The sequence below is a fragment of the Bombina bombina genome, chromosome 2 (assembly GCF_027579735.1).
Source record: "Bombina bombina isolate aBomBom1 chromosome 2, aBomBom1.pri, whole genome shotgun sequence".
NCBI lineage: Eukaryota > Metazoa > Chordata > Amphibia > Anura > Bombinatoridae > Bombina > Bombina bombina.
The window spans coordinates 1,358,388,645-1,358,411,307 of record NC_069500.1 but is presented as its reverse complement, the minus strand read 5'-3'; the positions used below and the strand labels follow the sequence as shown (position 1 = coordinate 1,358,411,307).

The 22,663-nt window shown below is 35.2% G+C and overlaps 1 protein-coding gene across 2 annotated transcripts in view; it reads right to left on the bottom strand.

The window, feature by feature from the left end:
• Positions 1-12,271, bottom strand: part of SMYD1 (SET and MYND domain containing 1) — a 121,396-nt gene extending 109,125 nt beyond the window's left edge. The window contains exon 1 of one of the 2 annotated variants that reach the window (XM_053704284.1): positions 12,075-12,271. In XM_053704284.1, the coding sequence (XP_053560259.1) occupies positions 12,075-12,211 (137 nt within the window). In that variant the 5' untranslated portion in view covers positions 12,212-12,271. The remainder of the gene's footprint in view (positions 1-12,074) is intronic. The other variant, XM_053704285.1, reaches the window with a different exon arrangement.
• Between the last annotated feature and the right edge of the window lie 10,392 nt (positions 12,272-22,663).

Below are 22,663 nucleotides of genomic sequence, written 5' to 3'. Positions count from 1 at the left end.
GTGTGTGTATATGTATATGTACTGTGTGTGTATATGTATATGTACTGTGTGTGTATATGTACTGTGTGTGTATATGTATATGTACTGTGTGTGTATATGTATATGTACTGTGCGTGTGTGTGTGTATGTATATGTACTGTGTGTGTGTATATGTATATGTACTGTGTGTGTATATGTATATGTACTGTGTGTGTATATGTATATGTACTGTGTGTGTATATGTATATGTACTGTGTGTGTGTGTGTGTGTATGTATATATACTGTGTGTGTGTATATGTATATGTACTGTGTGTGTATGTATATGTTCTGTATGAGTGTATGTGTTATGTACTGTGTGTGTATATGTGTGTGTATATGTACTGTGTGTGTATGTATATGTACTGTGTGTGTGTATATATGTATATGTACTGTGTGTGTATATGTACTGTGTGTGTGTGTGTGTGTGTATATATATGTACTGTGTGTGTGTATGTATATGTACTGTGTGTGGATGGATATATACTGTGTGTGGATGGATATGTACTGTGTGTGTGTATGTATATGTACTGTGTGTGTGTATATGTGTGTGTATATGTACTGTGTGTGTATGTATATGTACTGTGTGTGTATGTATATTTACTGTGTGTGTGTATATGTATATGTACTGTGTGTGTATGTATATGTACTGTGTGTGTATATGTATATGTACTGTGTGTGTATATGTATATGTACTGTGTGTGTATATGTATATGTACTGTGTGTGTATATGTATATGTACTGTGTGTGTATGTATATATACTGTGTGTGTGTATGTATATGTACTGTGTGTGTATATGTATATGTACTGTGTGTGTATATGTATATGTACTGTGTGTGTATATGTATATGTACTGTGTGTGTGTGTATGTATATGTACTGTGTGTGTATATGTATATGTACTGTGTGTGTATATGTATATGTACTGTGTGTGTGTATGTATATGTACTGTGTGTGTATATGTATATGTACTGTGTGTGTATATGTATATGTACTGTGTGTGTATATGTATATGTACTGTGTGTGTGTGTATGTATATGTACTGTGTGTGTATATGTATATGTACTGTGTGTGTATATGTATATGTACTGTGTGTGTATATGTATATGTACTGTGTGTGTGTGTGTGTGTGTGTATATATATGTACTGTGTGTGTATATGTATATGTACTGTGTGTATATGTATATGTACTGTGTGTGTATATGTATATGTACTGTGTGTGTATATGTATATGTACTGTGTGTGTATATGTATATGTACTGTGTGTGTATATGTATATGTACTGTGTGTGTATATGTATATGTACTGTGTGTGTATATGTATATGTACTGTGTGTGTGTGTGTGTGTGTGTGTGTGTGTGTGTATGTATATATACTGTGTGTGTATATGTATATGTACTGTGTGTGTGTATGTATATGTTCTGTATGAGTGTATATGTATATGTACTGTGTGTGTATATGTATATGTACTGTGTGTGTGTGTGTGTGTGTATGTATATGTACTGTGTGTGTGTGTGTGTGTATGTATATGTACTGTGTGTGGATGTATATATACTGTGTGTGTATGTATATGTACTGTGTGTGTGTATGTATATGTACTGTGTGTGTGTATATGTGTGTGTATATGTACTGTGTGTGTATGTATATGTATTGTGTGTGTATGTATATATATATATATATATATATATATATATATATACTGTGTGTGTATATGTATATGTATATGTACTGTGTGTATGTATATGTACTGTGTGTGTATATGTATATGTACTGTGTGTGTATATGTATATGTACTGTGTGTGTATATGTATATGTACTGTGTGTGTGTATGTATATGTACTGTGTGTGTATGTATATATACTGTGTGTGTATATGTATATGTACTGTGTGTGTATGTATATGTACTGTGTGTGTATGTATATGTTCTGTATGAGTGTATATGTATATGTACTGTGTGTGTGTATATGTGTGTGTATGTATATGTACTGTGTGTGTATGTATATGTACTGTGTGTGTGTGTATATGTATATGTACTGCATGTGTATGTATATGTACTGTGTGTGTATATGTATATCTACTGTGTGTGTATGTATATGTTCTGTATGAGTGTATGTGTGTATATATACTGTGTGTATATGTATGTATATGTTCTGTTTGTGTGTGTATGTATATGTTCTGTATGAGTGTATGTGTGTATATGTACTGTGTGTGTGTATGTATATGTTCTGTATGAGTGTATGTGTGTATATGCACTGTGTGTGTATATGCACTGTGTGTGTGTATGTATATGTTCTGTATGAGTGTATGTGTGCGTGTGTGTATATGTACTGTGTGTATATGTATGTATATGTTCTGTTTGTGTGTGTATGTATATGTTCAGTATGAGTGTATGTGTGTATATGTACTGTGTGTGTGTGTATGTGTATGTATATGTTCTGTATGAGTGTATGTGTGTATATGTACTGTATGAGTATGTATGTATATGTTCTGTATGAGTGTATGTGTGTGTGTATATGTACTGTGTGTATATATATTTTCTGTTTGTGTGTGTATGTATATGTTTTGTGTGTATGTAAATATGTACTGCATGTGTGAGTGTGTATATGTACTGTGTGTGCATGTGTATATACTACATATGTGTGAGTGTGAATTTATATTTCTTTCATGTAATTAGCAAGAGTCCATGAGCTAGTGACGTATGGGATATACATTCCTACCAGGAGGGGCAAAGTTTCCCAAACCTCAAAATGCCTATAAATACACCCCTCACCACACCCACAATTCAGTTTTTACAAACTTTGCCTCCGATGGAGGTGGTGAAGTAAGTTTGTGCTAGATTCTACGTTGATATGCGCTCCGCAGCAAGTTGGAGCCCGGTTTTCCTCTCAGCGTGCAGTGAATGTCAGAGGGATGTGAGGAGAGTATTGCCTATTTGAATGCAGTGATCTCCTTCTAAGGGGTCTATTTCATAGGTTCTCTGTTATCGGTCGTAGAGATTCATCTCTTACCTCCCTTTTCAGATCGACGATATACTCTTATATATACCATTACCTCTGCTGATTCTCGTTTCAGTACTGGTTTGGCTATCTACTATATGTAGATGAGTGTCCTGGGGTAAGTAAGTCTTATTTTCTGTGACACTCCTAGCTATGGTTGGGCACTTTGTTTATAAAGTTCTAAATATATGTATTCAAACATTTATTTGCCTTGACTCAGAATGTTCAACTTTCCTTATTTTCAGACAGTCAGTTTCATATTTGGGATAATGCATTTTAATTTAACATTTTTCTTACCTTAAAATTTGACTTTTTCCCTGTGGGCTGTTAGGCTCGCGGGGGCTGAAAATGCTTCATTTTATTGCGTCATTCTTGGCGCGGACTTTTTTGGCGCAAAAATTCTATTTCCGTTTCCGGCGTCATACGTGTCGCCGGAAGTTGCGTCATTTTTTTGACGTTATTTTGCGCCAAAAATGTCGGCGTTCCGGATGTGGCGTCATTTTTGGCGCCAAAAAGCATTTAGGCACCAAATAATGTGGGCGTCTTATTTGGCGCGAAAAAATATGGGCGTCACTTTTGTCTCCACATTATTTAAGTCTCATTTTTTATTGCTTCTGGTTGCTAGAAGCTTGTTCTTTGGCATTTTTTCCCATTCCTGAAACTGTCATTTAAGGAATTTGATCAATTTTGCTTTATATATATGTTGTTTTTTCTCTTACATATTGCAAGATGTCTCACGTTGCATCTGAGTCAGAAGATACTACAGGAAAATCGCTGTCAAGTGCTGAATCTACCAAAGCTAAGTGTATCTGCTGTAAACTTTTGGTAGCTATTTCTCCAGCTGTTGTTTGTATTGATTGTCATGACAAACTTGTTAAAGCAGATAATATTTCCTTTAGTAAAGTACCATTGCCTGTTGCAGTTCCTTCAACATCTAAGGTGCAGAATGTTCCTGATAATATAAGAGATTTTGTTTCTGAATCCATAAAGAAGGCTATGTCTGTTATTTCTCCTTCTAGTAAACGTAAAAAATCTTTTAAAACTTCTCTCCCTACAGATGAATTTTTAAATGAACATCATCATTCTGATTCTGATGATTCCTCTGGTTCAGAGGATTCTGTCTCAGAGGTTGATGCTGATAAATCTTCATATTTATTTAAAATGGAATTTATTCGTTCTTTACTTAAAGAAGTACTAATTGCTTTAGAAATAGAGGATTCTGGTCCTCTTGATACTAATTCTAAACGTTTAGATAAGGTATTTAAAGCTCCTGTGGTTATTCCAGAAGTTTTTCCTGTTCCTAATGCTATTTCTGCAGTAATTTCCAAAGAATGGGATAATTTGGGTAATTCATTTACTCCTTCTAAACGTTTTAAGCAATTATATCCTGTGCCGTCTGACAGATTAGAATTTTGGGACAAGATCCCTAAAGTTGATGGGGCTATTTCTACCCTTGCTAAACGTACTACTATTCCTACGTCAGATGGTACTTCGTTTAAGGATCCTCTAGATAGGAAAATTGAGTCCTTTCTAAGAAAAGCTTATCTGTGTTCAGGTAATCTTCTTAGACCTGCTATATCTTTGGCTGATGTTGCTGCAGCTTCAACTTTTTGGTTGGAAACTTTAGCGCAACAAGTAACACATCGTGATTCTCATGATATTATTATTCTTCTTCAGCATGCTAATAATTTTATCTGTGATGCCATTTTTGATATTATCAGAGTTGATGTCAGGTTTATGTCTCTAGCTATTTTAGCTAGAAGAGCTTTATGGCTTAAAACTTGGAATGCTGATATGGCTTCTAAATCAACTTTACTTTCCATTTCTTTCCAGGGTAACAAATTATTTGGTTCTCAGTTGGATTCCATTATTTCAACTGTTACTGGTGGGAAAGGAACTTTTTTACCACAGGATAAAAAATCTAAAGGTAAAAACAGGGCTAATAATCGTTTTCGTTCCTTTCGTTTCAACAAAGAACAAAAGCCTGATCCTTCATCCTCAGGAGCAGTTTCAGTTTGGAGACCATCTCCAGTCTGGAATAAATCCAAGCCAGCTAGAAAGGCAAAGCCTGCTTCTAAGTCCACATGAAGGTGCGGCCCTCATTCCAGCTCAGCTGGTAGGGGGCAGGTTACGTTTTTTCAAGGAAATTTGGATCAATTCTGTTCACAATCTTTGGATTCAGAGCATTGTTTCAGAAGGGTACAGAATTGATTTCAAGTTGAGACCTCCTGCAAAGAGATTTTTTCTTTCCCGTGTCCCAGTAAATCCAGTAAAGCTCAAGCATTTCTGAAATGTGTTTCAGATCTAGAGTTGACTGGAGTAATTATGCCAGTTCCAGTTCTGGAACAGGGGATGGGGTTTTATTCAAATCTCTTCATTGTACCAAAGAAGGAGAATTCTTTCAGACCAGTTCTGGATCTAAAAATATTGAATCGTTATGTAAGGATACCAACGTTCAAGATGGTAACTGTAAGGACTATCTTACCTTTTGTTCAGCAAGGGAATTATATGTCCACAATAGATTTACAGGATGCATATCTGCATATTCCGATTCATCCAGATCATTATCAGTTCCTGAGATTCTCGTTTCTGGACAAGCATTACCAGTTTGTGGCTCTGCCGTTTGGCCTAGCTACAGCTCCAAGAATTTTTACAAAGGTTCTCGGTGCCCTGCTGTCTGTAATCAGAGAACAGGGTATTGTGGTATTTCCTTATTTGGACGATATCTTGGTACTTGCTCAGTCTTTACATTTAGCAGAATCTCATACGAATCGACTTGTGTTGTTTCTTCAAGATCATGGTTGGAGGATCAATTTACCAAAAAGTTCTTTGATTCCTCAGACAAGGGTAACCTTTCTGGGTTTCCAGATGGATTCAGTGTCCATGACTCTGTCTTTAACAGACCAGAGACGTCTAAAGTTGATTACAGCTTGTCGAAACCTTCAGTCACAATCATTCCCTTCGGTAGCCTTATGCATGGAAATTCTAGGTCTTATGACTGCTGCATCGGACGCGATCCCCTTTGCTCGTTTTCACATGCGACCTCTTCAGCTCTGTATGCTGAAGCAATGGTGCAAGGATTACACGAAGATATCTCAATTAATATCTTTAAAACCGATTGTTCGACACTCTCTAACATGGTGGACAGATCACCATCGTTTAATTCAGGGGGCTTCTTTTGTGCTTCCGACCTGGACTGTAATTTCAACAGATGCAAGTCTCACAGGTTGGGGAGCTGTGTGGGGATCTCTGACGGCACAAGGAGTTTGGGAATCTCAGGAGGTGAGATTACCGATCAATATTTTGGAACTCCGTGCAATTTTCAGAGCTCTTCGGTTTTGGCCTCTTCTGAAGAGAGAATCGTTCATTTGTTTTCAGACAGACAATGTCACAACTGTGGCATACATCAATCATCAAGGAGGGACTCACAGTCCTCTGGCTATGAAAGAAGTATCTCGAATTTTGGTTTGGGCGGAATCCAGCTCCTGACTAATCTCTGTGGTTCATATCCCAGGTGTAGACAATTGGGAAGCGGATTATCTCAGTCGCCAAACGTTGCATCCGGGCGAATGGTCTCTTCACCCAGAGGTATTTCTTCAGATTGTTCTAATGTGGGAACTTCCAGAAATAGATCTGATGGCGTCTCATCTAAACAAGAAACTTCCCAGGTATCTGTCCAGATCCCGGGATCCTCAGGCGGAGGCAGTGGATGCATTATCACTTCCTTGGAAGTATCATCCAGCCTATATCTTTCCTTCTCTAGTTCTTCTTCCAAGAGTAATCTCCAAGATTCTGAAGGAATGCTCGTTTGTTCTGCTGGTAGCTCCGGCATGGCCTCACAGGTTTTGGTATGCGGATCTTGTCCGGATGGCCTCTTGCCAACCGTGGACTCTTCCGTTAAGACCAGACCTTCTGTCACAAGGTCCTTTTTTCCATCAGGATCTGAAATCCTTAAATTTAAAGGTATGGAGATTGAACGCTTGATTCTTGGTCAAAGAGGTTTCTCTGACTCTGTGATTAATACTATGTTACAGGCTCGTAAATCTGTATCTCGAGAGATATATTATAGAGTCTGGAAGACTTATATTTCTTGGTGTCTTTCTCATCATTTTTCATGGCATTCTTTTAGAATACCGAGAATTTTACAGTTCCTTCAGGATGGTTTAGATAAGGGTTTGTCCGCAAGTTCTTTGAAAGGACAAATCTCTGCTCTTTCTGTTCTTTTTCACAGAAAGATTGCTATTCTTCCTGATATTCATTGTTTTGTACAAGCTTTGGTTCGTATAAAACCTGTCATTAAGTCAATTTCTCCTCCTTGGAGTTTGAATTTGGTTCTGGGAGCTCTTCAAGCTCCTCCGTTTGAACCTATGCATTCATTGGACATTAAATTACTTTCTTGGAAAGTTTTGTTCCTTTTGGCCATCTCTTCTGCCAGAAGAGTTTCTGAATTATCTGCTCTTTCTTGTGAGTCTCCTTTTCTGATTTTTCATCAGGATAAGGCGGTGTTGCGAACTTCTTTTGAATTTTTACCTAAAGTTGTGAATTCCAACAACATTAGTAGAGAAATTGTGGTTCCTTCATTATGTCCTAATCCTAAGAATTCTAAGGAAAAATCGTTGCATTCTTTGGATGTTGTTAGAGCTTTGAAATATTATGTTGAAGCTACGAAATCTTTTCGTAAGACTTCTAGTCTATTTGTTATCTTTTCCGGTTCTAGAAAAGGCCAGAAAGCTTCTGCCATTTCTTTGGCATCTTGGTTGAAATCTTTAATTCATCTTGCCTATGTTGAGTCGGGTAAAACTCCGCCTCAGAGAATTACAGCTCATTCTACTAGGTCAGTTTCTACTTCCTGGGCGTTTAGGAATGAAGCTTCGGTTGACCAGATCTGCAAAGCAGCAACTTGGTCCTCTTTGCATACTTTTACTAAATTCTACCATTTTGATGTATTTTCTTCTTCTGAAGCAGTTTTTGGTAGAAAAGTACTTCAGGCAGCGGTTTCAGTTTGAATCTTCTGCTTATGTTTTTCGTTAAACTTTATTTTGGGTGTGGATTATTTTCAGCAGGAATTGGCTGTCTTTATTTTATCCCTCCCTCTCTAGTGACTCTTGTGTGGAAAGATCCACATCTTGGGTAGTCATTATCCCATACGTCACTAGCTCATGGACTCTTGCTAATTACATGAAAGAAAACATAATTTATGTAAGAACTTACCTGATAAATTCATTTCTTTCATATTAGCAAGAGTCCATGAGGCCCGCCCTTTTTTTGTGGTGGTTATGATTTTGTATAAAGCACAATTATTCCAATTCCTTATTTTATATGCTTTCGCACTTTTTTATCACCCCACTTCTTGGCTATTCGTTAAACTGAATTGTGGGTGTGGTGAGGGGTGTATTTATAGGCATTTTGAGGTTTGGGAAACTTTGCCCCTCCTGGTAGGAATGTATATCCCATACGTCACTAGCTCATGGACTCTTGCTAATATGAAAGAAATGAATTTATCAGGTAAGTTCTTACATAAATTATGTTTTGTGTGTACATGCAAGTTAATGAATTTAGGAGACACCTTTAAAGGGACACTGAACCCAAAAAAAATATTTTGTGATTCAGATAGAGCATGCAATTTTAAGCAACTTTCTAATTTACTCCTATTATCAATTTTTCTTCGTTCTCTTGCTATCTTTATTTGAAAAAGAAGGCATCTAAGCTTTTTTTTTTCTTCAGAACTATGGACAGCACTTTTTTTATTGGTGGATGAATTTATCCACCAATCAGCAAGGACAACCCAGGTTGTTCACAAAAAATGGGCCGGCATCTAAACTTACATTCTTGCATTTCAAATAAAGATACCAAGAGAATAAAAAAATGTGATAATAGGAGTAAATTAGAAAGTTGCTTAAAATTTCATGCGCTATCTGAATCACAAAATAAAAAAATTGGGTTCAGTGTCCCTTTAATTGTGATGATATATGGAGCTGGAAATTAAGTGTTGATGCTTTGCGCATATCGAGGGTGTGCGAGGCGCTCATGGGCAGACAAAGCGTTGAGACTTGCTACTAGACTTATATGCATTCTGTGATTGGCTGATGGCTGTCACATGATAAAGGGGAAGGGAAAACTGTGTTAACTTTAAAATTTGCCAGAAATGATTTTACTGCTCATTTCAAATACAAAGTAAATGCTACTATATTTTCTTCTTATTGTGTATTTCTCAGTTATTCAATTCTACTGTATTTATTGAGCTTAAACCCAGTTTTGTTATGCATATGTTAATAGCTCTATTCAAACTTATATAACCATTTTAGCATTAAAAAAGGTCAAGCTAATTTTGAAACTAACAGCAAGTGGATGTTTCTGCACAAATAATCCCTAGGGATCGGTTAAACACTGGCTCATAAAATCAACTCCTGCTTCTCTAGTAGTGGACAATCATAAAAAAAATAATTCAGCATCTATAAAAAACAATTGTAATTCTTTATAAAGGGCCAATTTGGATTAAACAAAGAAAAAATAATTTAAAGGGACAGTAAACCTTAAAAATAATGTTATATAATTCTGCACATAGTGCAGAATTATATAACATTATTTAAGTGCTATAGTTCTAATAGCCTTTTTTACCTTTAAATATATAAAAATTATGGCGCTTTTACAAGACCCGCTCTCTGCTCTCTGCTGAGCGGGTCTGTAATATTTAGTCAGCGCATCGGGCCAGCTGTATAGTCACAGCCCGGCCCAACCGCGCCATAAGACTAACTGTGACAGGAGCGAGCTGCACTTAGTGCTATGGCGCGGTCGGGCCGGGCTGTGACTATACAGCTGGCCCGATGCGCTGACTAAATATTACAGACCCGCTCAGCAGAGAGCAGAGAGCGGGTCTGTAAAAGCGCCATAATTTTTATATATTTAAAGGTAAAAAAGGCTATTAGAACTATAGCACTTAAATAATGTTATATAATTCTGCACTATGTGCAGAAATATATAACATTATTTTTAAGGTTTACTGTCCCTTTAAGTAAAGTCTGAAATAATTAAAACTGCATTAATTATTTAATTAATTGATTTAATTAACGCAGATACTTATTGCCAATACACAAGTTTTGCCAGGATCAAATTATGATGAGAAATAAAACTCACTAAAAATACTTCCCAAAGCAGATTGTTGCTGATTTTTCCTAAGGACTTGCTCAAGGTCATATACAACTACATTAGTACAGTATACAGATGGTAGCTGAGCCAGGAATTTTATTACATCTGTAGAAGCTAAGATAAACTGTTAAAGGGACATGAAACCTAACATTTATATGTAATGATTCTCATAGAACACACTATTTTAAACAACTTTTTAATTGACATTTATTATAACATCACAACAACTGTTATTATAACATCAGAAGCTCACTGGTGGTCCAAGGCAAATGCCCCTACTACCCTATACCCAGTAATATACCAATAATGCTTTGACCCCAGACTGAATCAATATGTAATTTTGCTAGCAAAGTTCTTCAACTCAACAAGAGCACTATATGAGAGCACTATTTCCTGCCATATTGTGCTAGGTATCTATTCAACAAAGAATACCATAGGAATGGAACACATTTGATAGAGTAGAAGTCATTGGAAACATTTTTTTTTAAATTGTATGCTCTGTCTGAATCACAAAAGAACATTTTTTTGGGGTTTAATATCCCTTTAAAAATGTTATAATAAAGAATAAAAATAAAGCTAATGTTCTAATTATTTTAAATAACAAGTTAAAAGTTACTGCATTTTGAGAACACTAACAAATGTAAATTACTACTATGACAGTTGAAATCAAAAGAAAATTCTAGTTTACACAACTGTTAGTAACAGGTGGACAAATTATGTAGCAACTTTACAAACCATATGTTGCTCCTTTTAAACAAATACTAAATAACAGTTTGTTTGTTTTTACAAATGGTTTATAAAAAATGACAATAGTTAAATAACAATGTGTATGTAGCTAATCCAAATCACTTCTATATAATTTGAGAATTTGATGAACAGTCTTTAAATGATTTAAATGGACACAGTACACAATGCTCTGTTCTCTAAGGCTATTTGAAAATCCTTTACAGTTAGATTTTTCGTATCATGTAGGACTTAGAAGCTTGTAACGATCACCCATATAACTGTAGGAAATGTTCCCATCAGCCGGTAAGCACTGCAGAAAACAACATACATTCCCTGCTAGTCTCAGTTTAACAGAATTTAACATATTGTATAATAAATGTAATAAAAGGTGCTATTATTGTTCCTTATTTACATGAAAATAGATTATTTTGTGAAGTGCACTCTCCTTACCATGCAACAACCAATCAGGTCGGTGCACAATACTTCATTCAATTCATATATTTATTATTGCAAACACATACAGACTAGTAAGGAAGCTCAAAAGTAAGATATTTGTCATTTGCCTAACTTTAACATTAAGTGATCTAGTAACTTATAGAGGTATGAAAACCAAAAGATGCATTTCTTGATTCAGATAGAGCATGTGATTTTAAACAACTTTCAAATTTACTTCTGTCATCAATTTTTATTTGTTCTCTTGGTATCTTTCGTTGGAAAGCAGGGACATATATATGGCAGCAGTTTTACACGAATGTTATCCATTTGCAAGAGCATTAGATGGCTATGGCCACGTAGTCCTACAGATGGCTACCTAGGTATCTCTTCAACACAGACTAGCACAGGAATGAAACAAATTTGATAACAAAAGTAAAATGGAAACTTTTTTTAAAAAAATTGCAAGCTCTGTCTGAATCACAAACTATTTATGTCCATTTAAATCTCCCCTATTGAATAATAACCTTTTTTTGTGCGTACAAATAAACTATAGTGATATTTTCCACTCTATATAAATGTGTAATTCCAATTCCCAGCTGAATGTAATCAGTACTTTGCACATAAAAAGTAATAATAATCATTATGTATGATCATATAGTGTTGCTTTTAATCATTAATTATAATATTTCTTTATCATTTTCCTCTATCTGCAAAATTGTTAAAATCACATAACAAAAAAAAAACAGTAAACTTACTTGTCAAACACAACTGCAGCATAAGCAGGTTCTGCAAAAATGACATCCCCGGCCCAGAAGTCACTAGTCCCCTTCAGACCTCTCCCTTTGCCCTCAGAGTTGAACACTTCTACGTTCTCCATCCCTTTAACTGTCATGCCCCTGAACAAAACCTAGTGAGGCAGACTGTTCCAGACTATATCCAAAATCCCTTGTCACGCCTGCTATTTCAGCACCTTCAGATTCCCAAAGAACAGTCCTATAAAAAGAATCTCCCTCCCAGCAGGTTCCGCCCCCTTGTGTCATACAGTAAACTTTAAACATGAGGAACCAGCAGAGTTAATTATACTGTACTATAGTTCTTGATTATTTATAACCCGCAATATCACATGGCTGGTATCATAAAATCTACGTGCATAATTCCATTGTAAATTAATTGATGAATGGTAATTTACTATTGAATGTTTCTTAACTTTATTTTCTATTTTTGGAAACCAGTTGCTCCTTATCAAATGACAGCAGCTGAGATACAGAGCAGGAGTTGCTAATATACCACTTGTTTCTCTGCACATGTGGTATTTCTGGTCTCTTAATTCAGAAAGGATTTTTTTTCTTTTTTTTAAATGCTCTCCTGGCAGCTGTAAGACTTTACAAAACAAAAGCTGATTTAAATGACTGAATCTAAAGTAGAAAGTTACAGAACACCAAAAGCCAATGAAAAGAAAATGAATGAAACACTGTATAGCTAGAGTAGAACTTGACACACATATATATTAATGCTTATAATAGCTTAGAGTGAAATACATACAGATGGCAGCCGGAAGAATTCAGCCCCTTTCTAGAATGATCTGTTGTTTAGATACAATACTTTTTATTGATAAGGTCGTACCATACATCAACCGAAACATCTTAACATGTAATTTAAGTAATCATAACAAACATATATTTCAGCTCATATACTTATATCCGTCCTGAGCATATAGTAAAATAGGACATAGCAATCGGCCAAAAAACAAAGAAAAAACAGTCACCATATAGTCAAGCACAGTTAGATCATTTTCTATGCCCATAATACTTTACAATTAAACAAATCTGCTCACTTATCAGATCTATTCTGTAATCACCCATAGTGGACAAATTTCAAATTCTAACAATATACATTCACATGGTGGGTAATATTCTAGTATGGGATAATCTCGACCTTACATTTCTTTACAATTTTGATTTCACCATTGTAGACAGTTATACATTTTAAAGAGAAGCAAGTAAAAGGAAAGAATAAAAATAACGACAGAACAAAACAGAACAAATCAAAACAAAACAGAACAATTCAGAGTAAAAAAAAAAAAAGAGAATTATGACGTAACTTAAGGTGCGGAGGATAATGCCGGGCCTGTTCATTAAAGATCTAATCCCATATTATGCAAAGTTTGACAAAGTCCAATAACTTCATCAAAAACCTATTTTGCTGTCTATCTGTACAATTTATAGAATCAAACTGCTCGATTATATATTGCGATTGAAGCAAAAATGTTAAATTATTTATTGTAGGGGCCTTTTTCTTCTTACAGTTTTTAAGAACGAGGTACCTCCCCCCTAAAATTGTTATATTAATGAACTCCCTATTGTGTGGTTTGTCTCGAGTATCTGCTAGAAAGATTATATGTTGGAGCTCTATCACAAACTGTATTGTTAGCACCTTACCCAACCAATATTGTGTACGTTTCCAGAATTGCTGTATTTTTGGACAGCTCCAAAACATGTGGACCAGGTCGGCTTCACTTGAAGAGCATCTCGGACACAGATTTTGAGTTATAGGGAACCATTTATTTAATCTGTGCGGTGTAATGTAAATTCTATTCAGCAGTTTCACGTGTATTTCACGCCAATTTGCCGATAGAGGGGCTTCCTCCATTGCCGTTATACTATACTTTACTTTCTCTTCATCTAAATTTGGAAAATCTAAACACCACTTTGTACATATTTCCGTAATATTAGCATCGCCCGCTTTAGATAAAAGCAGTTTATACCAATAATTAATGGAATGTTTACCTATTGTAAATAAAGACAATCCCATTTTGATACCTGTATGTATCCAATCTGCGTTACTAACTCGACTTATTTCAGTATACCAATGTCTAACTTGTAGGTATGCATAGAAATCTGGATTCTGTAACTGAAACAGCTCTTTGAGTTTTTCAAATGGATAATGTTAGAAGTTTTCATATCTTTCAGTTGGGTTACAAAAATTAACCCAGCAGCTGCCCAATTTCTAAAAAATTGATTATATACACCAGGACCAAACCGTGGGTTCCCTACAATAGGCAATAAATCAGACATAAAGGGATCGCAATTCAGGTAACGTCGTAATTCTTGCCATGCAAGTATAATATGGAATATAGTGGATTTTTTCTTAACTTTCTTTGGAATATGCCTTTTAGGGCAATGCAGTAAAGCAGTCAGAGAAAAAGGAGAAATTAAGTTTTGTTCAGCCTCTAAGAATGCCACATAATTCCCATCAGTGAACCAGTCCATGGCTACTTTCGCTACACAAATACAGTTATAAATATAGAAATTAGGAAGTGCTAGCCCACCATATTGTCTTAGTTGTGCAAGTTTATGTAAGGCGATTTGTTTTCTTCCTGTCCCCCATAGAAAAGATCTAACGCACTTGTCCAAAAACTTAATATTTGCTTTTGTTAAAAGAATAGGAATATTTTGCATAAAATACAACAGCTTAGGTAGCACAACCATCATGATTATATTGATTCTTGCAGTAATTGAAAGCGGAAGATTAGCCCATTTCATCAAATTGAATTTAATTTTTTCAAACAGAGGAGGGTAGTTTAAAGAATACCAGTCCCTATGATTAATACTGATTTTAATTCCAAGATATGTAATAGATTGTTCTGCTATTTTGAAAGGGGGAGTATAATGATTCAGAACCTAGAATGATCTGTTGTTATTATGACCCTTTATCTATGAAACAATATTCAGTGATACCATACAAGGGACAGTAAAGCCAAACATTTTACTTTCATGATTCAGATAAAACATACCGTTTTTAACAACTTCTTAATTTACGTCTTTTATCTAATCTGCTTTGTTCCCTTGGTATCTTTTGTTGAAAAGCATACCTAGGTAGGCTCCGGGAAAAGAAATGTACTAATGGGAACTATCTGCTGATTGGTGTTCAGTTAGCTCCCAGTAGGTCATTGCTGATCCTTTAACAAAGGATACCAAAAGAATAAAGCACATTTGGTAATAGACGTAAATTGGAAAGTTGTTTGATATCATATGCTCTATCTGAATCGTCAAAGTAAAATTTTGGGTTTCATGTTCCTTTAAAGGGATAAGAAAGTCAAAATTAAACCTGCATAATTCAGATAGAGCATGTGATTTAAAGTCACTTTTAAATTCACTTCTATTTTCAAATGTATAAGTATACATACTTATGTCATATATTTGCCTTTCTACTTCAACATTTTATACCGAGAGCTTCTCCCGTTTTTTTTTTTTTCAACCATTCTATTTGGAGTTAGGTAATCCATCTGAATTAATTTGGGATTCCTGATGATATGCTGCTAGGGATGCTTTATTAATTCTAATACTCTGAGTTATTACATTGTCTGCTAAATCTGTACCTAGTATTTCAGTCCACTAAGAATGAGTTCTTTGCATTATTTTCTTACTTTTTATATTCATTAGGGCCTTTTATGTAGAAGAGATAGAATAAATTCCACTTCGGAACTGAATAAAAAAAAAATCCATAAATTTGGAGCTCCAGTTATACCCAAATTGTTGAAATAAAGACATTACATGTGGCTAGATTACGAGTTGTGTGTTAGGTTTAAAAAGCAGCGTTGGCCGGTCCCAATGCTGCTTTTTAACGCCCGCTGGTATTATGAGTCTTGAAGGTACAGGCTCACTGCTCACTTTTTTGGCCAGACTTGGAAATACCGCAAATCCACTTACGTAAATTGTGTATCCTCTTTTTTCAATGGGACTTGCATAGCGCCGGTATTACGAGTCTGCCATAGAGTGAGCGCTAGACCCTCTCCTGTCAAGACTGGTACCGCATTTTAAAGTCAGTAGTTAAGAGTTTTACACTACAACGCCGTAGCATAAAACTCTTAACTAAAGTGCTAAAAAGTACACTAACACCCATAAACTACCTATTAACCCCTAAACCAAGGCCCTCCCACATCGCAAACACTAAAATACATTTTAACCCCTAATCTGCCAAACCGGACATCGCCACCACTATAATAAACATATTAACCCCTAAACCGCCGCACTCCCGCCTCGCAAAAATTAGTTCAATATTATTAACCCCTAATCTGCCGGCCCTAACATCACTGACACCTACCTACATTTATTAACCCCTAATCTGCCGCTCCAACATCGCCGCCACTATATTAAAGTTATTAACCCCTAAATCTAAGTCTAACCCTAACACCACCTAACTTAAATATAATTAAAATAAATCTAAATAAAAATTCCTATCATTAAGTAAATAATTCCTATTTAAAACTAAATACTTACCTATAAAATAAACCCTAAGCTTGCTACAATATAACTAATAGTTACATTGTAGCTATTTTAGGATTTATTTTTATTTTACAGGCAAGTTTGTATTTATTTTAACTAGGTAGAATAGTTATTAAATAGTTATTATCTATTTAATAACTATCTAGCTAAAATAAATACAAAGTTTTATTGCATCAGCCAATAGGATTTTTTCTACCTTAATTCCGATTGGCTGATAGAATTCTATCAGCCAATCGGAATTGAAGGGACGCCATCTTGGATGAAATCATTTAAAGGAACCTTCATTCAATCTTAGCTGTCGGATGCTCTGCGTCGGATGTCTTGAAGATGGACCCGCTCCATGCCGAATGGATGAAGATAGAAGATGCTGTCTGGATGAAGACTTCTGCCCGTCTGGAGGACCAATTCGCCCGGCTTAGATGAAGACTTCTTCCGGCTTCGTTGAGGACTTCGGCCCAGTTGGATGAAGACTTATCCCGGTAAGGTGATCTTCAAGGGGTTAGTGTTAGGTTTTTTTAAGGGGTATTGGGTGGGTTTTAGAGTAGGGTTGGTTGTGTGGGTGGTGGGTTTTAATGTTGGGGGGGATTTGTAATTTTTTTTACAGGTAAAAGAGCTGATTACTTTGGGGCAATGCCCAGCAAAAGGCCCTTTTAAGGGCTATTTGTAATTTAGTGTAGTGTAGGGCTTTTTTATTTTGGGGGGGCTTTTTTATTTTGTTAGGGGATTAGATTAGGTGTAATTAGTTTAAAAATCTTGTAATTTGTTTATTATTTTCTGTAATTTAGTGGGGGGGTTTTGTACTTTAGATAATTTTATTTAATTGTATTTAATTGTATTTAATTTAGGGAAATAATTTAATTATAGTGTAGTGTCAGGTGTAATTGTAACTTAGGTTAGGTTTTATTTTACAGGTAACTTTGTATTTATTTTAGCTAGGTAGTTATTAAATAGTTAATAACTATTTAATAACTATTCTACCTAGTTAAAAAAATAAAAATAAATACTAAACTAAGCTACAATGTAACTATTAGTTATATTGTAGCAAGCTTAGGGTTTATTTTACAGGTAAGTATTTAGTTTTAAATAGGAATTATTTAGTTAATGATAGGAATTTTTATTTAGATTTATTTTAATTATATTTAAGTTAGGGGGTGTTAGGGTTAGACTTAGGTTTAGGGGTTAATACATTTAGTATAGTGGCGGCGACGTTAGGGGCGGCAGATTAGTGGTTAATAAATGAAGGTAGGTGGCGGCGATGTTAGGGCCAGCAGATTAGGGGTTAATAATATTTAACTAATGTTTGCAAGGAGGGAGTGCTGGGGTTTAGGGGTTAATATGTTTATTATAGTGGCGGCGACGTTGGAGGCGGCAGATTAGGGGTTAATAAATGTACGTAGGTGGCGGCGATGTTAGCGCCAGCAGATTAGGGGTTAATAATATTTAACTAATGTTTGCGAGGCGGGAGCGCAGCAGTTTAGGGGTTAATATGTTTATTATAGTGGCGGCAACGTTGAGGGCGGCAGATTAGGGGTTAATAAGTGTAGGTAGGTGGCGGCGGTGTCCGGAGCATCTGATTAGGGGTTAATAATTATAATGTAGGTGTCAGCGATGTCGGGGGCGGCAGATTAGGGGTTAATAAGTGTAAGATTAGGGGTGTTTAGACTCGGGGTTCATGTTAGGGTGTTAGGTTTAGACATAAAATGTATTTCCCCACAGGAATCAATGGGGCTGCGTTAAGGAGCTTTACGCTGCTTTTTTGCAGGTGTTAGACTTTTTTTCAGCCGGCTCTCCCTGTTGATTCCTATGGGGAAATCGTGCACGAGCACGTTACACCAACTCACCGCTAACGTAAGCAGCGCTGGTATTGGAGTGCGGTAATGAGCAAAATTTTGCTCAACGCTCACTTCTTGTCTGGTTTGTAAAAACCCGCAATACCAGCGCTGTCTGTAAGTTAGCGGTGAGCATAAACTGCTCGTTAGCACCGCACAGCCTCTAACGCAAAACTCGTAATCTAGGTGATAGTTTCTTACTTGATAATATGCAAATAAATGGCTATTGGGAATCTCAAATTCTTGTTTGATATTTTGGAAGGTTTTAAACAAGTTCTCTTGTTTATTTATTAATTGAGAAAGATTTTTAAGTCCTAGTTCTGCCCAGTCCATGAAAGGCTTTGTTGTGAAGCCTTCTATAAAAAGAGGATTTCCCTGTATGGGGAGATATTCAGATACCAAAAAATTAGTAGATCCGCTGATTAAGCAAATATCTTAGAAGAAGTATTTTTCCAGCCACCAGTTGAATTTTAAAAAAGACCTTTATTCATTTCTTACAGGGTCCATCATATCAACAACGTTTCAAACCTATGCCAGGTTCTTAATCATGTTCTTAAGAGACATGATTAAGAACCTGGCATAGGTTTGAAACGTTGTTGATATGATGGACCCTGTAAGAAATGAATAAAGGTCTTTTTTAAAATTCAACTGGTGGCTGGAAAAATACTTCTTCTTGGATATACATTGGGGTTTGGCTAACCCTTTTCCCGTGCCCCACAAGGAAAATAGGTGCTGTCTTTCACTATCATATTCACTAAGCAAATATCTTGCCAAGCTTTAATAGAAGAGGGTTCATAATTAGAAATAGAAAATCCACAATTAATTACATGAAAAAGGGGCAAAATAAATAACAACAATAAAGACAAGTATATTGCAAAGTTATTTTACTATACTTAACTAAACATTTGATCTAAAAATCTCAAAGTGTAGAGTCCTTTTGATTACAAAACTGATAATGTACATTGCAAAGTTATTTTACTATGCAGTCACTAGGCATTTCACTATGTATTTACTGTGCATTTCACTATGTATTCACTATACATTTCACTGTGCATTCACTATGTATTCACTGTGTATTCACTATATATTCACTATGTCTTCACTAGACATTCACTATGTATTCACTATGTATTTCCCTATATATTCACTATGCATTTTACTGTGTATTCACTATGTATTCACTAGGCATTCACTATGTATTTACTATGCATTTCACTATGTATTCACTAGGTATTCACTATGTCTTCACTAGACATTCACTATGTATTTCCCTATGTATTCACTATGCATTTTGCTGTGTATTCACTATGTATTCACTAGGCATTCTTTATGTATTCACTATGCATTTCACTATGAATTCACTATGCATTTCACTGTGCATTCACTATGTATTCACTGTGTATTCACTATATATTCACTATGTCTTCACTAGACATTCACTATGTATTCACTATGTATTTCCCTATGTATTCACTATGCATTTTACTGTGTATTCACTAGGCATTCACTATGTATTCACTAGGCATTCACTATGTATTTACTATGCATTTCACTATGTATTCACTAGGCATTCATTATGTATTCACTAGGCATTCACTATGTATTCACTATGCATTTCACTAAGTATTCACTATGCATTTCACTATGTTTTCACTATGCATTTCACTATGTATTAACTATACATTTCACTATGCATTCACTATGCATTTCACTGTGTATTCCCAATGCATTTTACTGTGCATTCACTATGCATTTCACTATGTATTCACTAGGCATTTCACTGTGTATTCACTATGCATTTCACTAGGCATTTCACTGTACATTCACTATGTATTCACTAGGCATTTCACTGTACATTCACTATGTATTCACTAGGCATTTCACTATGCATTTCACTGTGCATTCACTATGCATTTCACTATGTATTCACTATATATTCACTATATATAATTACTATGTGTTCACTATGCATTTACGAGGCATTTCCCTATGCTTTTAACCGTGCATTCAATATGCATTTCTCTGTGCATTAACTATGCATTTACGAGGCATTTCACTATGCATTTAACTGTTTATTCACTAGGCATTTCACTGTGCCAACACTATGTATTCACTACACATTTCACTGTGCATTCGCTATGTATTCACTAGGCATTTCACTGTATATTCACTATGTGTTCACTATGCATTTCACTGTGTATTCACTATGCATTCACTATGCATTTCACTATGTATTCACTATGCATTCACTATGCATTTCACTATGTATTCACTTTGCATTTCACTATTTATTCACTATTTATTCACTATGCATTTTACTATGTATTCACTATATATTCACTATGCATTTCATTATGCCTTTACAAGGCATTTTACTATGCTTTTAACTTTACATTCAATATGCATTTCTCTATGCATTAACTATGCATTTATGAGGCATTTCCCTATGCATCTAACTATGTATTCACTGTGCATTTCACTATGCATTTCACTATGTATTCACTATATATTCAATATGTATTCACTATGCATTTCACTATGTATTCACTATGCATTTCATTATGCCTTTACGAGGCATTTCACTATGCTTTTAACCGTGCATTCAATATTCATTTCTCTATACATTAACTACGCATTTACAAGGCATTTCACTATGTATTTAACTATGTATCCTCTATGCATTTCACTATGTATTCACTGTGCATTTCACTATGTATTCACTATGCATTTCACTATGCATTCACTGTGCATTTCACTATGTATTCACTGTGCATTTCACTATGTATTCACTATATAGTCACTATGTATTCACTATGTATTCACTATGCATTTCAATATGCCTTTACAAGACATTTCACTATGCTTTTAACCGTGCATTCAATATGCATTTCTCTATGTATTGACTATGCATTTACGAGGCATTTCACTATGCATTTAACTATGTATTCATTATGCATTTCACTATGTATTCACTGTGCATTTCACTATGTATTCACTATGCATTTCACTATTTATTCACTATGCATTTAACTATGTATTCACTATGTATTCACTGTGCATTTCACTATGTATTCACTATGCATTTCACTATGTATTCACTATATATTCACTATGTATTCACTGTGCATTCCACTATGTATTCACTGTGCATTCCACTATGTATTCACTGTGCATTTCACTATGTATTCACTGTGCATTTCACTATGTATTCACTATGCATTTCACTATGTATTCACTATATATTCACTATGCATTTCCCTATGCATTTTATTATGCCTTTACGAGGCATTTCACTATGCTTTTAACCGTGCATTCAATATGCATTTCTCTATGCATTAACTATGCATTTACGGGGCATTTCACTATGTATTCACTGTGCATTTCACTATGTGTTCACTATGCATAATAAGAACGTTTTAGTTTAATTGCAAAAATTAAAGATTATAGCACAGCTTTTAATAAAAATGCATCCATTATCATATACATATTTATTGCACCAATATCTGTAATTGTACGTCCATTTACATATGTGAACATTTAAATGAAATAAAATATACTTCACATTTCGTTGTAACTGGAATAGTTTGAGAATGCCAAGTAATCACAGTGCTAACCCAACTCTAATGCCTGCAAGACAATATATAGCATAATACAAAACATTTCTGACTGTACATCTGAATGTCCAGAGACTTTATTGCATTGTTTGATCCTTTCCATTGTCTGTTTAATCTCCAAACTACTAAACATCATAGCTTTCAAATAAACCTGGGAAGGAATGGGAGGAATTGAAAATAGTTCATTTTACCAACACGCAAACACATTCTGTTTACATTTTACTTTTAAACTTTTAACTCCTTGGATGCCAATAGTTAAACTTATGTTACATTAAAGAGAACGTTAACTGTAAAATGTTCTCCCATTTAGGCCAGATTACGAGCTGAGTGCAAAATATTGCTTATGCTAAAACTATATTTGCGCTCAACTGAGTAATACCAGCGCACGCTAATGTGTACTGGTATTACGAGTTAGGTGAGACACGGCATGAGAACTAGTGCAGTAAAGGGGGCAAGTCATGCAGCGATGGGCAGCAGATGTGAATGTAAATGCTTATATACATATAGATTTATGTGTTACTATGTGTATATATAAGCATGCCATATACATATATATTTACAGGGAACACACAGTTCCAATAGACCGCAATGTAAAGTCACTTTTTAGTACCATTTT